The 15304-nt window shown below is 46.6% G+C and overlaps 1 protein-coding gene across 2 annotated transcripts; it reads left to right on the top strand.

The window, feature by feature from the left end:
- Positions 1 to 287: 287 nt before the first annotated feature.
- Positions 288 to 12543, top strand: Sftpd (surfactant protein D). 2 transcript variants are annotated; one of them, XM_048801660.1, is made up of 8 exons: positions 288 to 555; positions 2898 to 3099; positions 7716 to 7832; positions 8072 to 8188; positions 8512 to 8592; positions 9057 to 9173; positions 9691 to 9774; positions 12050 to 12543. In XM_048801660.1, exons 2-8 carry the CDS (start codon positions 2901 to 2903, stop codon positions 12424 to 12426), a joined length of 1092 nt encoding a protein of 363 aa, XP_048657617.1. In that variant the 5' UTR covers positions 288 to 555; positions 2898 to 2900; the 3' UTR covers positions 12427 to 12543. The 2 variants fall into 2 exon arrangements, with proteins under 2 accessions (XP_048657617.1, XP_015355530.1); XM_015500044.2 differs by having other exon boundaries at positions 295 to 555; positions 8512 to 8628.
- The last annotated feature ends 2761 nt before the right edge of the window (positions 12544 to 15304 follow it).

Raw genomic sequence — 15304 nt, forward strand, 5'->3', positions numbered from 1 at the left:
AGGTACCTCTGTCACTCCTCCACAGGGTTCTACCTCTGCAACCCCTGAACCTGCCCTAACCCTGCCTGGATATGCTAAGCAGCTCTTTCCCAATGTCTGGGCAGTGCTGTTGAGATGAAGAGAAAAGAGAAGTAGGTCCTGGCTCTTGAGATAGGCAGATGCAAGTTGCTTTTGCAATCGTTGTAGGTCATTGTGCAACACATACATTTCTGGACCTCAAATTCCCGGACATCTATAAAATATAGACACCGGTGATGCTGCTTAACTCCCAGAGCTGCAGGGAAGGTATGGATGGGATCACAGACTGAGAATGCTTTGTAAGCTTTAAGGAGATAGATGTGCACAGTGCTATGACTATCCACAGCAGGCCTCCAGAATGCAGGCAGGGGTGAGAGTGAGTGAGTCAACAAGGAAGAAAACTCTTCCAATTCTCAAAGGGTGTTCTCAGAAGACCAGGGCTGTGCTGCTCAGGTGACAGAGAAGGCATAAAGAGTGAGTGCCTGCCAAACCAAGCTCATTTGCCTGGAGCTCCTGGGACCTTAGAGGAAGAAATCTGTGAGTGTCTCTGCCCCTGCCTCTCATTTTATTTCCCCCATATCCTGTGAATATCCCCCCTGCCTATCTGAGCAGTTTACTGGTGTTGAGGAAGGGTGATTCTGGTTTCCAATTCTTGGTTCTGGTCTAGGAGTTGTGAGCATGGGAGATGAGGGCACAATGGGGTAAGAAGGTTCTCTTTGCCCCTCATTCAGCTTGCTGGGCTCAGTGGGAGATTTGCTTTCTGAGCTGTGGTAGAGAAGATGAGTGAAAAATGATACCCCCTGAGACCTCAGGTGCCAGGTACAGAAGCTTCAGGAGGGAAATCCAATTCTAGCTTTGGTCTGGGTTCCTTCTCTGTCCCTGATTTGTTCAAAAAGAAAAACAGTGGAGGAGAAACAGACTAGGCATTCTCAGGCCTGGGTTTTAAACCCAACTTGGTACCATTTCCCTATGGATTTTGGCCAAACCTGCTTCTCTCACAACCTCAAGTCTTTAAAGAATACACTAACTGGATTCAGTCTCTGATTTTCCAACCAATGTTCTGAAGAGTCACTTTTTCAATAAACTCTTACGCTGAAAGCATGGCATAAACTGAGCACTGCAGGGGTTCTAGGGACTGTGGTTCTGCCCGTTCCATCTGCTGCCAGTCTACATTGCCTCCTGAATCTCTTGTCTGAAAATCTGTGTGTCTGCCCTCTGCAAGACTCCTTAATGCTGGTGGTGCCTTCTGGAGTAACTTGAGCTTTGTGGGCAGACTGCCTGTTGTCTTTTATAATCTCCCAGAATCAGCCATAGGGCCCTGGATTGAGGGCCAGGGGACAATACCCTGTGCTCAGGACTGAACTTTGGCAGAACAGGGACAAAGAAGTACTGGCCTGCGGGCTCACCCAGGTGTTTCTAGAGAATTCCAGGGTACTTGAGGAAGTTATGATTTCAAAAGTGAAAGGGGTCAATGGAAAATAAGAGTCACAGCCCAGAATCACTAGCAGTTGTTGAAAGAGGCACCTCTCTGGCCAGGAAGCCCCTGTCCTGCCTCCACTCCAGTCCTCCTAGAGAGCCCATCATCTTTGCACAGTGTACTCTGGCTTTGTTCCCAGCTTCTGTGACTCCCACTGGTTCTTTCCATTCTCATAGCAGTTTCTTTCTTTGAGAGGAAAGATGCTGATTTAGTTTGGATCTTAAATGTCCCCCAAAGGCCCTTGAGTTGAAGCGTGGTCCCCAGCCTGCTGTGCTATCAGGAGGTGGCAGCTCCTTTGGGAGGTGGCGCCTAGTGGAAGGAAATTAGGTCTTTGGGATCGTGCCCTTGAAGGGGATTTTGTGACCCTGGCCCCTCCACTCTCATCTTCCTGGCTCGAATGAAATGGACAGGCCTTCTCTGCCATTTGATCCCATCATTATGTATTATTGTGTCACCCCAGACCCAGGGCAGTAGGGCCAGATGACCATGGAATGAAATCTCTTAACCATGAAGAAAAATAAACCATTCTTTCTTTTAAGTGGTTTATCTGAGATGCTTGTCATAGTGATGGAAAATTAGCACAGATGCCCAATGTAGGGAGTAACCAAGGTCCTGCACACCCATCCTGCCCCCGATTTCAGTTCCAAAGCCCCTCTCAGATGGATTCTCTATTGGATAGTTTCTCTTGCTATTCCCTAAAACTAGCCTTTCACCTGACTGAGCCCATTTGGGATGTCCTCTTCCTCCAAGCACACTTCCAGGGCAGACTTCTAGATGTCTTTGGGTCACTCCAGCTGCTAATTTAATATCTTTGAAATCTTTTACCTGAGTTTCCTCTGGTACTTTCTTCATGGAGTCAGTGCCTGGTCCAGGAATGAAAAATCACTCAATTAACATACAGCCCACTCCCTGCCCAAGCTCAGGACAGACATGACAAAGCCTTCAGGATTTAGACTTATTTTCAGACTAGTGTGGTAGGCAGCCAGTGCTGATCCACCAAGACAGCAAGTGAGAGGAAGCAGATTTGTCTTATTTGAGTTGATCCGACTGCCTGATCCCGGGAGGGGAAGGGTCCTACTCAGAGGTACTCAAAAGAATCCTTCCAGATGTACATGTGGCCTTAGTGAGGAACACCAAACCACAGCCACTGTTCTCATGGGGCACCTGAGAATAGATGGAAACTACTGTCAACCTATGACACAGTTCCATTGGGGTAACTCAGGCCTTCCAAAGTCAGACTAAAAGTCTACTTCCCTGAACTGCTTTTGGAGTCTTGCTTCTCTAAGCCCACAGCAGGGAGCTGGGGACAGGGACTTCTCTTGACCTCCAGGACCTGGGCCCAGCCTTATCCCATGTCCTGGAACTGACAGCATATCCTTTCTCTTTCTGTTCCTTTCCCCAGGCCATGATGCTCCTCCTTCTTTCCATGCTGGTCCTGCTTGCTCAGCCCCTGGGTTACCTGGGAGTAGAAATGAAGAACTACCTGCAGAGATCAATGGCCAGCACCTGTACCTTGGTCATGTGCAGCCCCATGGAGAATGGCCTGCCTGGTCGCGATGGAAGGGATGGGAGAGAGGGCCCCCGGGGCGAGAAGGGGGATCCAGGTAGAGCTGGGACCGGTGGCTTATCTGGGTGGGTAAGGCTGAGCCTTGGAATGATAACAAACCTTCAAGTCTGGATATTTGCAATGGAAGACTTGGAGATGGGCTTCTCCCACCCTCCACCATGGGGGTGGGTTTCCACCAATGTTTGTTCTATCTAAAACAATGTTTTACCAGTTGGCAAATGTCCTCTGTCCCACGCCCCCAAGTGCTTCCCACATCTCCCAAATGACCTGACTCTTCCCCTAGGACTCCTGGATTTCCCTTACCCATAAAATGAATACAGAGTGGGTAAATTATTGATATTTAGGGGAGCTCTAGGACCCTGTTCCAGGAGGTAGCAATAGTTCACTTTGGTTAAATGATACCTACCCAGGGTATTAAATACTTTTAATGTTTATTTAAACTCTACTGTATGAAAGGTGACAAAAGATGAGGTTTCATGGCCCCATATACAGATCTAATCAAATGGATTTGTCTTAAAACATTACAAGCGGAGAGCAGAAGCTCATATTTCTTTGTGGAGTCCTGTGCTTGGGTATTCACTTAACCTTTCCATAGCCTTACAAGGAACATGCTGGTTTCTACTGACAGGTAAGACAACTGACTCAGAGAGGGTAAATAAAACCATTCTAGAGGGTTAAGAGGACATGGGCTTCTCATCAGACACATCTGAACTAGACTAGTAGCTCCAGGTCTGGGACTCCCTGGGACAAGCCACTTAGTGTCACAGAGTCTTAGTTTGCTTATATGAAAAAGGGAATATTGTTTGCTGCCCAGTGACAAATAATTGAGCCAAACTTTTTACTATCATTATTTTTTGAGTCTTTAGGATGAAGATGCATTTTCCTGCTATACTAATTGGGTAAATTATCTTGAGGTTACCAAAGGTACTAAGAAATAGGAAATGGTCCCTGAAATACTGTCCCTGCCCTGGGGAAGGCTCTGTATCTTACTGGCAAGAAGGAAACATTCAACAAATAGCAACATCAACCAAGGGATCATGTGGTCCTAGGCCACAGCTTTGAGTATATTTCTGGAGTTTGCATTTTGGTTAGGGAGAAAGGAAAAGAATGACACTTAAGTCAGAAAGACTAACATCCCTAGGCTTTGTAGGGTGAGGGGCAAATGAGTACCAGCTTATCTTTTAGAGACAGAAAGTGGCTCCCCAGTGTGAGTGGGCTGGGGCATGGAGAGGGCTGTCCAGGGGTGAATTTGGAGGAGGAACCAACTCACTGTACAGCTCTCTCTCAGGGAGTCTCAATTCTCTCTGGCTCCTGTGGGACATTTCCTAGTAGTCCTTGATCTTGCCACATGGACTATGACCAAGACCTCCCTTTCCTCTGCAGGTGCCTTGCCCCCTGCACAACCAAATGTGACTTTGGTCAGTTCTTAGAGAACTGCACACAGTAGATGGAGACGGAGGCTCACTCTGAATCCTCCATTCTACTCACTCAAGTTATTTGACCACATGGGTCTGTGAATGTCCTGGGGAGTCCAAAGCACCCTCAGATGCTGTTCCATAGGTCTGTGTGGGGCCAAAGTCTGTACTGTGATATTCTGCTCAGCAGATTTTGAAGCATGTGGTCCCTAGAACTTCCTGAAAAGGACAACTGGTGCCTGCGAGACGCTTGAGCAGAGTAGAAGGTAGAGTTGTCGTCCTGGAGTGATTAGCCCAGGGGCCTCAGATGCATTATAGAGAGCAAGAACGACCAGACCTTGCCTGTGGAGGATGATTTCCTGTGTCTCAGCACCTCCTGCACTCCTGCCTGAAAAGATTCAGGGAGAGTCTCTCCAGGGACACTCAACTTCCTCAGAGTAACCCCCCACTTGCAGCACCCTGCAGGCCCTACATGACCTTCTCATCCCTGCTTGCTTCTCTGGTCTCAATGGCTTCTACTCTCACACCCACCTGGCTCCAAGCACATGGGCTTCTTGCTGATCTCTAACCACACTTGGGCCCCTCTCTCCTCAGTTTCCTGTAGTTTGCTCTTCTCACTCTTCTCATGGATGTCCCTATGGCTCCTTCAAGGCCTTACACCCAAATCCATATTCCCAGCAAGGAGGTCATAAATACTCTGCTTAAAACAGATACCTGAACAACCACCTTTATTTTGTTTCTGTGGCACTTATTACAATCTCATAAGCCATAGGTTGTACATTTTAATTTTTGATTGTTTGTTTCTATGCAGTAGATTCAAAGAAATTTTTTGAGGAGGAGGAGGTGGGATCTGTTTTGTTCACTATCATATTCCCAACATTTAGGACAGTGAACTTCAATAAATATTATTGGAATTAGTAAATGAGTATAAAATGGAAGGGTAGGAGGAATTTTAGTATTGCCAAGATTGACCAAATTGTTAGATCACAAAGCTCCACTTTATGTGGCACCAGGGCACAGAGCTAGGTCTTTGGGGACCCTAATGCAAAGTTAGTGCTTTAGAGGCATGGGTGCTATTGTTGAGGAGGGTGCCCCTCCTCCACCTCAATGCTCTGTGGCCTCTGTACACCAAGAACAGGTGGCTTCTAACACTCCATTCTAGAGATGACTTGCTTTCTTTAGCCCAATATGCCTGTTGCCAGCCTGGGTATGGTGGAGTTTAAGAGAAGCTGAGCCTGAGCTTGGGACATCTGTGTCCTCAGCCCAGTGCTCTGTGGAAGTGGGATATGGATCTGTCTTGTAACCTTCTATGCTTCCATTTCATTCCTAGAAAGGATAGTAATCAAAAGCTGAAACAGAACCCAGCACAGAATCTTCCATTCATCCAGCAAATTCAGTCACCCTTATCTCAACCACACTCCTGACCCCAGAGGGCCTGGATTTTCCTGCCACAGGAGCATATCTTCCAAGACTGAAATGTCACATCTCTTCTCTCTAAACTGATTTAAGAAGATAGGCTCTCTAAACCCTTCCCACTCTTCAAGTCTCATTTTCTCCTCTAGAAAGATAGCTCCAAGGATGTGTGTAGGTGCTGGGGCAGGGACACCGGGATGAGACGAGAGGCATCTCATGCACTGTCTTCCTCATCTGTTGTCCTGTCTCACAGTTCATTATAAATTTTATATCAGGGCCTGAGACTAATATTTGCTTTTGATCCAGTGGGAATTATAAAGTAGATGTGCATGGTTGAGTTCTTTTTCATTTTTATTAAAATGCATTAATTGTATATATTGTTGGGGTTCCGTGTGGTATTTCCACACATGCATGCAGCACGTGCAGATCAAATTCAGCTTCCCTTTATTTACTCTCTCCCTATCCCACCCCCACATTTCTCAATCTCTATTAATCACTAGTCTAGGTTCAGGTTTATGGTTTTTAACTTCCGCATATGAAAGAGAATATGAAGGACTTGTGTTTTCTGTTTGGCTTATTTCACTTAACATCATGTCCTCCAGTTCCATCCATTTTGTTGTGAATGACAGGATTCCATTCTTCATTACAGCTGAATAACATTGCATTGTGTCTGTGTACACATTCTCTTTAACCATTTATCTGTTGCACACCTAGGTTGATTGAATATCTCAGCTATTGTGAAGAGTGTCACAATAGGCCAGGATGCAGGCATCATCCCTTTGGTGTGCTGGCTTCATTTCATTTCTCCCAGGAGTGGGAGAGCTGGATCATAGGGTAGATTTATTTTTAGTTTTCTGAGGAACCTTCTTCTCCAGAAGGGACATACTAAGTTACATCACCACAAATGGTGGATGAGTTCTTTTTTTCTCTACATTTATGCCAGTATTTATTACTTTTGTTTTTGTTGGGTTTTGCTTTTTTGATAATACTGAATCTAACTTGGGTGAGATGGTATCTCATTGTAGTTTTCGACTTGCATTTCCCAATGGCTAAAGATATTAAGCATTTTGTTCCCTATATTGGGTGACCATCTTTTCTTTTGAGCAGTGTCTATTTAGATCATTTGCCCAGTTTTAATTGGATTACTTATTTGGGGTTGTTAAGTTTTTTGAGTTACTTAAATATGTTTGAGTTTCTAAATATTTTGAGTTACTTAAATGTTTTTTGATTACTTAAATAGCTAGCAAAAATTCTCTCCCATTCTGCTGCTTGCCTCATCACTCCATTCATTGTTGCCTTTGATGTGCAGACCATTTTTAGTTTATGTAAGCACACAGGTCAAATGTTTGCTTTTATTTTCTATGTTTTGGGGGTTACATATGAACAAATAAATGAGTAAGTGCACAAATAACTGAACAAATTATCCTCTATTTAGTATCGTTTCTGATATAAATGTTGATTCCCCCAACACACACACACACACACACACACACATACATATACATATGTATCACACACATATATATATCACATATATATGTGTGTGTGTGTGTGTGTGTGAGTGTGATCATAGGCAAATGCTGACAGATTGCCTTCTGTTGATACTGAGACCTTAGGGCAGGAGAAGAAGCACTTAGCTTGAACTTACCTCTGACAAGTCTGTTTCTTCATAATGGGAATGCTAAGGTCCATTTCCTGGATCACCACAGGACCACTGTGTGTGACCATGAAATGTCACTGCTTTGCAAAACCCTGAAGGAATGCCAGGTATTTAACCCTCCTGGGCCTAGGGCTAACTGTATACCCATTTCTTTTGCTGCTATAGGTTTGCCAGGAGCTATAGGGCAAAGGGGGCTCCCTGGGCCAGCTGGCCCAATTGGACCAAAAGGGGACAATGGCTCTGCTGGAGAACCTGGACCCAAAGGAGACTCTGGACCAAATGGTAAGCAAGTAGACATGGAATTCAGGCATCTTAAAAAAGGTGATTTTGCCAATAGGCTATTCCAGTATTCATGCACAGATCCCAGACCAGGAAGAAGGTTGTTCTGAAGGTGGCATTGGCTTATTTCAGACTGGGCCTACTGTGGGGTTCCTCTTTGTCCTCTACTATTACTGTCACTTTATGCACTCCTACTGTCAAGAGGATTTAGTGTCACTGACAGGATTGGTCCTTTTCTCCAGGACCCCCAGGACTTCAAGGTGTGCCTGGTCCAGCTGGAAAAGAAGGTCCTTCAGGGAAGCAGGGGAACATAGGACCACAAGGCAAACCAGGTCCAAAAGGAGAGGTGGGGCCCAAAGGTAGGTGAATGTGATATGGCCTGTCTGGGAGGGAGAAGGGAGAAATGATGATGGCGGACCATGATGTGACCTGAGGCATAACTTGCCAGGAAGAGCCCAGACCATGAATACTATGAAGGCCTCACCATACACATCTTTACTCACCTTTCCCACATTAACAGTAATTTCCTCTTACCCTCCACAGAGGAGCCCAGGTAACAGGTGCAGTCTCCGCAGTTCTCTCTCAGACCCTGGAGTTGTGGGTAAAAAGCTCTTCTACTGAGGAGATGATGCATGCTGAACACACTCTCAGAAGCATTTGTCCCTGTTTGTTCCTTCCTCAGGAGAAGTAGGTGCCCCAGGCCCACAGGGCTCTGCAGGAACCAGAGGCCCCACAGGCCCTAAAGGAGAGAAAGGTGCCCCTGGTGAGCATGGAGCTCCTGGAAATGCTGGGGCAGCAGGTGAGTGATGGAAAGATCTGGGCTGGATCCAATTATGTGGTGTCCATTTGGAGCTGCCACTGCCTAGCCCCTGTACCACCACCACCCATGAAGTCTGGGCGGGTGTTGTTGAGAGTCTGTATCCAAGGAGGGTGCACTTTTCATCTCCGGGAACTGACCATATATAGGGAGAGTGCAGTGCTAAGCCTTGAGATGGTTCTGTATCCACAGAAGGTTAGTTGTTAGTGACAGGGGCAGTTGTACACAGAGAAGATTGAATGTTGTGTGATGGAAATAGTTGTGCACAGAGAGGGCACACGACTGGGTTCTGGGAAGAGCGTGTATGCTGGGAGAGTGTGTAGCTGGGAAATGAGGGCAAGTCATGTACTGAAAAGGTGAAAATGCTGTAAATAGAGTCCATAGCTCACCCAGCCCTTCTCGGATTCCAGGGCCTGCTGGAGCTGTGGGTCCACAGGGAACCCCAGGAGCCAGGGGCCCTCCTGGACTGAAGGGGGACAGAGGTGCTCCTGGAGACAGAGGAGAAAAGGGTGAAAGTAGGGTATCAGGTAAGGCAGCAGCTCCTGACTCCGGAACCCCCACCAGGGCATGGGAGAGAAAAGTGTAGCCTTCTTCTGCTCAGGTTGGCCTCTTCCCTGGGATGACATCCCCATTGTTTACAGGTGGTGGGTGCAACTAGGGAAAGGCTGGCAGGCAGAATTAGGTCTTAGCTGTGTGGGAAGGTTGACCTGAGCAGTTTCTCCACCAGACCACTGGGAAAATGACAGCTGTCTTTCCCATTCACCAGATAGCTTTGAGCATTAAATAATCCAATGGATGGGAATTATATAAGGAATGTATTCCCACTCACCCCACCCTCAAAAAATGGATATGTGATTAAATTCCCATAAGAAAGCCTCATACAGCAGGGTTCAATTGGGTCAGCAGGTGTGGGCTGCTGGGCATCCGTCACCTCCATCCCCAATATGTAGCTACAACTCCGTACCCTTCCATGAGGCCTGGGCTCTGAGTTCTTCCTAGGATGTGCTGGACAAGTCTTCACATGGCCCTTTTTCTCCCCTGCAGACATCACTGCCATGAGGCAGCAGGTGAAGGACTTACAGGGACAGCTACAGCACCTTCAGACTGTCTTTTCTCAGTATAAGAAAGGTGAGCTTCTGGATTTGAACCTCAGCCTCATACCAATGTTGGGCCCCATACTGGTTCTGGGCATGGGTTTAGGGTTGAGGTGGGGCTGACACTGAGCCTTACCCAGTGAGGGACTATGTCTAAGGCTGGGCTTGGGACTGGGTATAAAGCTGAGGCTGGGGAGGAAAGCCATGTGTTCCACAACCTAGAAGTAGATCCAAGGAACAAGGAGGAGGATTTAGTAGTCTATATCACCAGTTCACTGGGCTGGCAGATGTATATTTGAAACCACCAGGCTCCAGAGCACCCTTCAGTCTCAGTGCCATCCATGCCCCAAGGCAGATGTCTCAAGTGCAGGGCAATTCAATTGACCTTCCTTCCTGTCTGACTGAGTTAGTCCCTGTGACAAACACATTGCATTACTTACCCCTGTGAAGCCAGGCATGGGAGTGCTCAGAGATGTTGCTGCACAGTCCAAGGCAGGACAGAATGCAGTTGCTATCCTGAGGGTTAGGGCTGGATTACACTCTGGAGGTACAAGGCAGGTGAGGGACTGACTTTGATGACTGGTCATTGAGAATCTTTCCTTACTCATGCTCCTGGGTCAAGCAAGGGTCAGGCTGCCTTGGGGTTCCAGCCAATGCTGGGCTCTACCTGCAATCCCTGATGTATTTAGAGCAGATTCCACCTTAAATGTGCAATCGTGTGGTGTCATGGCCCCCCAAGAGCTCACACCTGAGTGCTCTGTGCTTTTTAAAATCTCTACCTTAGTTCCCAGCTGCCCCCTCCTCCTCTGTCCTCTGTGACATCAATTTTGAGTTCATACTCTTTAGATAAATCTCACTGAGTCAGAAAAAGAAGTTTTCTGAATAAGTAGAACATAAAGGGTTTTGTTTGGGTAAGACATGGGGTTGGCTCCTAAGCACCCAGGCTGAGGTGAGAGTTTTAAGCATTTGTACGTTTCCTTCTCTCCGTAAACATACTTATACATGTACTCATTTGCTCATAAGCACGCTGATGCAAACATGAAGAACATGTGTACATGCACCTGCCACCTATGTGTATACTTAAATATCATCATTCATTCCACATCCATCTACATACACAAGCTCATATGCACAACCAACTGGCTGGACCTAACACATGTCCACATACTTTTGGATGAACTCATGAACATATTCGTGTAGCACATGCATACTGCCCTGGGACCATGGAACTTACACCCAGTAATGGCACATGATCTTACACTGAGCTTGTTCAGGGCTGCTCTGGGTGTCATCTTGGGTCTGTGGACAATCTTCCCTGCCAAGACCTTGTTAAAAATGCCCAGAGGAAAACAGTGATCCAGAATGCAGCCTGGATTCTGACCAGCCAAACAATTCCAAGGATGCAGCCCATTCTAGAGCCCAGTGTCCTTTGCCAGATTTCCACACATGGATCCAGAAGCCACAGGGATGAGAATATAAAAAAAGATACTTGACATGTTACACTGATGGTACTTTTGTGAAGTGACCCCTCACTTTAGAGGAGAAGAAATGCAAATTCTGAAAGGGAAAGTGACTTTGTCTTGTCCCCAAGACAGTCATTGCCAGGTTGGGTCTTAAGGTCAGATATGATTTCTTTCCAAGCCTCTCTCCAGCACTAATTTTACAAAAGTCCTCCTCTCAGATGCCCTTGTCCCCTTCCCCAGCACCTGACAGGCTGGGGCATCTTCCACTGAGAAGCCAACATGGGACTGACCTAGGGCAGAGATCAGCACATTTAGCTTTCAGATATCCCACCCTATCCTCTCCTGTCCCCTTATCCCTCACACAACTCAAACAATCCAACATAACAACAGTGGTGACAGTGGGCTCACAGCATTGTTTTCTGTACTCTCAGAAATGGACTCAGGTTACACAGTAATCATTTCCCAGGTCAAGTTGTCCAGCTCTCCATAGTAATTAAAAATCAATGCCAGCACACTACCGAAAGGGCAGAGCTGAAACAGAAAGGGCAGGCCTGAGCTTTGGTGTCGGACTTCGTGAGGTTTTATCCCTAAGTAGGATGGTTGCATGGCTCTTAATTGCTCTGAACTCCAGCTCTGTCATCTGTGAACTAGGGACCACAGTACCAGTTTGCAGTGTGCATTATGGGGATGGGGCTTCTCCGGAACCAAGTGTCTCACATTCCCTCTGGTGCCCTGAGGCCCTGCCTGGGAAGGTCTGGAAGGCTTGGGCTGCAGCACAGAGATCTCAGAGCCCCTGCACTTTGGCCAGGAGTATCCCATCTCAACCTGATTCCCCTCTTCTCCCAGCTGAGCTCTTCCCGGATGGCCGAAGTGTTGGGGACAAGATCTTCAAAACAGCTGGCTTTGAAAAAACTTTTGAGGGTGCGCAGGAGGTGTGCACCCAGGCCGGCGGACAGCTGGCCTCCCCTCGCTCTGCAGCTGAGAATGAGGCTTTGCAACAGCTGGTCACAGCTCAGAACAAGTCTGCTTTCTTGAGCATGACAGACACCAAGACGGAGGGCAAGTTCATCTACCCCACTGGGGAGGCCCTGGTCTACTCCAACTGGGCCCCAGGGGAGCCCAACAACAATGGCGGGGCAGAGAACTGTGTAGAGATCTTCGCCAATGGCAAGTGGAATGACAAACATTGTGGAGAGCAGGAACTTGTGATCTGCGAGTTCTGAGCCCCTGTGGCAGGGGTTGGGGAGGGAAGAGTAGCAGTGCTTGGCCCAGAAGCCTGGCAAGTGAGTTACAGCCCAAACTTATGTGTTGCCAATACCCTAATAAAAAGGTAAACCACCTGTGACAGCCAAGGCTTCTCTCCAGGACACAGCCAGAGGTAGCGTTATTGCAGATCACTTCACACACTGAAGACCTATCCAGAAGAAAGGGACAGCCTGCTCTCCCAGTTGCAAGGGATAAAAGTCAGCCTGCAATGACAATGATGTCACTGTTACAAAGTCCAAAATCTCCTTCTCAGCACTCTTCCTCATTGAATGATTATCTCTCCATCTTCTTCTTCCAAATTCTTCCTTCTCTCAGCTTACAGATCAACACCTTGCCTGTGTTGACTCTTTTTGAAGGTTGGGGGGATGCCAGAGATTGAACTCAAGGACACTCAACCACATCCCCAGCCCCAGGAACACTCGATTGAGCCACATCCCCAGCCCTATTTTGTATTTTATTTAGAGACAGGGTCTCACTGAGTTGCTTAGCACCTCACTGTTGCTGAGGCTGGCTTTGAACTTTTGATCCTCCTGCCTCAGCCTCCCAAGCCACTGAGACTATAGGTGTGTGCCACTGTGACTGGCTCTGTGTTTACTCTTAAATTTCTTTTTTTCAAAAATATTTTGGGTACTGAAAATTGAACCCAGGGGTACTTTATCACTGAGCTTCCTCCCAAAGCCTTTTCATTTGTTTAATGTTAGTGGTGCTGGGGAATCAAACCCGGGAGCTCTATCACTAGCTGTATTCTAGCCCTTGCCTATGTTTACTCTTGTCCTTTGCTCCTGATCAGCCTCTTGCTCATCCCTGTTGCTTTTCTCCTTGACACATGATGGAAGCATACTTGAGCCTCAACTCTCAGTTCTCTTCTCTCCTTACACTCACTCCATGGGTTATAATGCCCATAATAAAAGCATTCTGTGCCTGTGTCTTAAATTCCATCTTACAGGCTATGGATTCCAGGTTTGTGTCCTCTTCAGGACCACTTCCAGACCCCAAACTCCTCTAGCCACTGCAGGCTAGAGCCCCTGAGTTGGAAGTTTCTATAGCTGACTCTGGCTTTAAGCCTAAACCCAGGAAGCTACATAGCTGGGCAGGGTGACCTGGTCCAGAAGTCTGCCTACCCTCCACCCCACCCCAGTCATTTCGTGGTCCCACACCCAGTACTCCTCCTCCCATGCCACCCAGCATCTGTCAATAGAGCTGCACCCTGACTCAGGGGAGGAATGCCAAGTGCACAACCCTAAAGCCATCTGAAATCTCAGGGAACTTTGGAGCAGAGGGTCATCGGTCATGCTCAAATTCACCCCAACACTTCTTTTGCCTGGAAGTTTCTGGTAGTTTCGGGAATTTTCTTTCCCTACTCTGTCGCAAAGACAATCTAATTAAATCTTCCCCATTTTCCAAATATGAAAACAAAGGCACAGAGAGGTGAAGGGACTTGCTCAGAGTCATGGGGGTAGAAGGATTAGAGCTCAGTCATGAACAAGGTCTTTCTGATCCCAAAGCTTATACTTTTGGCCTCTAAATATATAAACCAAAGACTCCCATATATTTGGCTGATTTTATTGATACACTCTCACAAAATTATTTATTTATTCATTTTTACTTATTCTTTTTTAGATATACATGACAGTAGAGTATATTTTGACATATTATACATATGTGGAGTATAATTTATTCTAATTAGGATCCCATTCTGTGGTTAGTAGAATGAATCAGATGTAACTTTACTATGTTCAACGATGAAGACACCCCAGTGAAACTCCACATCATGCACAAACCACAAAAAATTATTTAAATGATACTTGTGTTCAAGAAATGGGAATGGGGGCTGGGGATAGAGCTTAGTTGGTAGAGTGCTTGCCTTGAGTGCATGAGGCCTTGGGTTCTAATCCCCAGCACAACATAAAAAAAAAAAAAAAAAAAATCTGCCCCTGGCACAGACTCAGCAACACATTGAAGGCAATAAATGAAGAAAAAAAAATTACAGAATTCTAAAACTAAATAAAAACGCTTAAGGAAAATAAAAGAAATGGGAATGGCACCTGGGTGAATCACAGGCCCATAATAAAAGGCCCATGAATAAACCCCTCCTCCCCCAGACATGAAATCAGATGAAATGCTCTCCTTTGTTCACAGGCACTAGGGGGGTTGCCTTTTCTGGATGGGGCCCCCAAACCCCAAACCTCTTCCCAGAACTCCTGCAGCTACACCTCATATATAGATAGGGTAGCATGTTCAAAAGCAAAACCCACATTTTCAGACAGTTCGCAGCTGGGGCTCTGAGATAAGATCTTTCTTCTGTTATTTAAAAAAAAAAAATCCCCAATTGCCTGCACCTTCTAAAGTACAAGTCAGTTACACAATAATTAGCAAACAATTCCCCCCTACAGAGGCCACACCTGGGCACACTGATAGCCGGAGCTTAGAAAGGCCCTTTTTATTGTAAGAGGAAACAACTGAATTTAAGACAAGAAGAATTTTTTTTAAAAAATCGAATAGATGGCTCTGAATGGGTTAAAAAGGACTGGGGGTGGGAGGAGGGGGGCACAGGCAAAATCTTGCCACCTCCCTGTCCTTTGCCTTATCTCTCTGTGTTTTTGCCTCTTGTTCCTTGCATACTGGGCCCCTCTGCTTGGTTTCCCTACTGCATGAGGACAGGGATTGTGCTCAGAGACTGCTGTACAGGCATGAGACACTCTCATCCGCTTTCAGTTTAAACTGCTGTAGAAATCAGTCTGGTTGTCTCAGGTACTCTCCTCTGGCTCAGTTGACTAAGCTTTGGGAGGTGGGATAACCTAGCACACTATGGCCACTGAAACCTATTCAAGGTCA

The sequence above is a fragment of the Marmota marmota genome, unplaced genomic scaffold, assembly GCF_001458135.2.
Source record: "Marmota marmota marmota unplaced genomic scaffold, marMar, whole genome shotgun sequence".
Classification (NCBI taxonomy): domain Eukaryota; kingdom Metazoa; phylum Chordata; class Mammalia; order Rodentia; family Sciuridae; genus Marmota; species Marmota marmota.

Bases quoted from the DNA above. Each gene is read 5' to 3' on its own strand.
- Sftpd (XM_015500044.2), top strand. From the start codon at position 2,901: ATGATGCTCCTCCTTCTTTCCATGCTGGTCCTGCTTGCTCAGCCCCTG. The intron at 3,100-7,715 runs GTAGAGCTGGGA...TTGCTGCTATAG, and splicing joins GGGCGAGAAGGGGGATCCAG to GTTTGCCAGGAGCTATAGGG. The intron at 7,833-8,071 runs GTAAGCAAGTAG...CCTTTTCTCCAG, and splicing joins AGGAGACTCTGGACCAAATG to GACCCCCAGGACTTCAAGGT.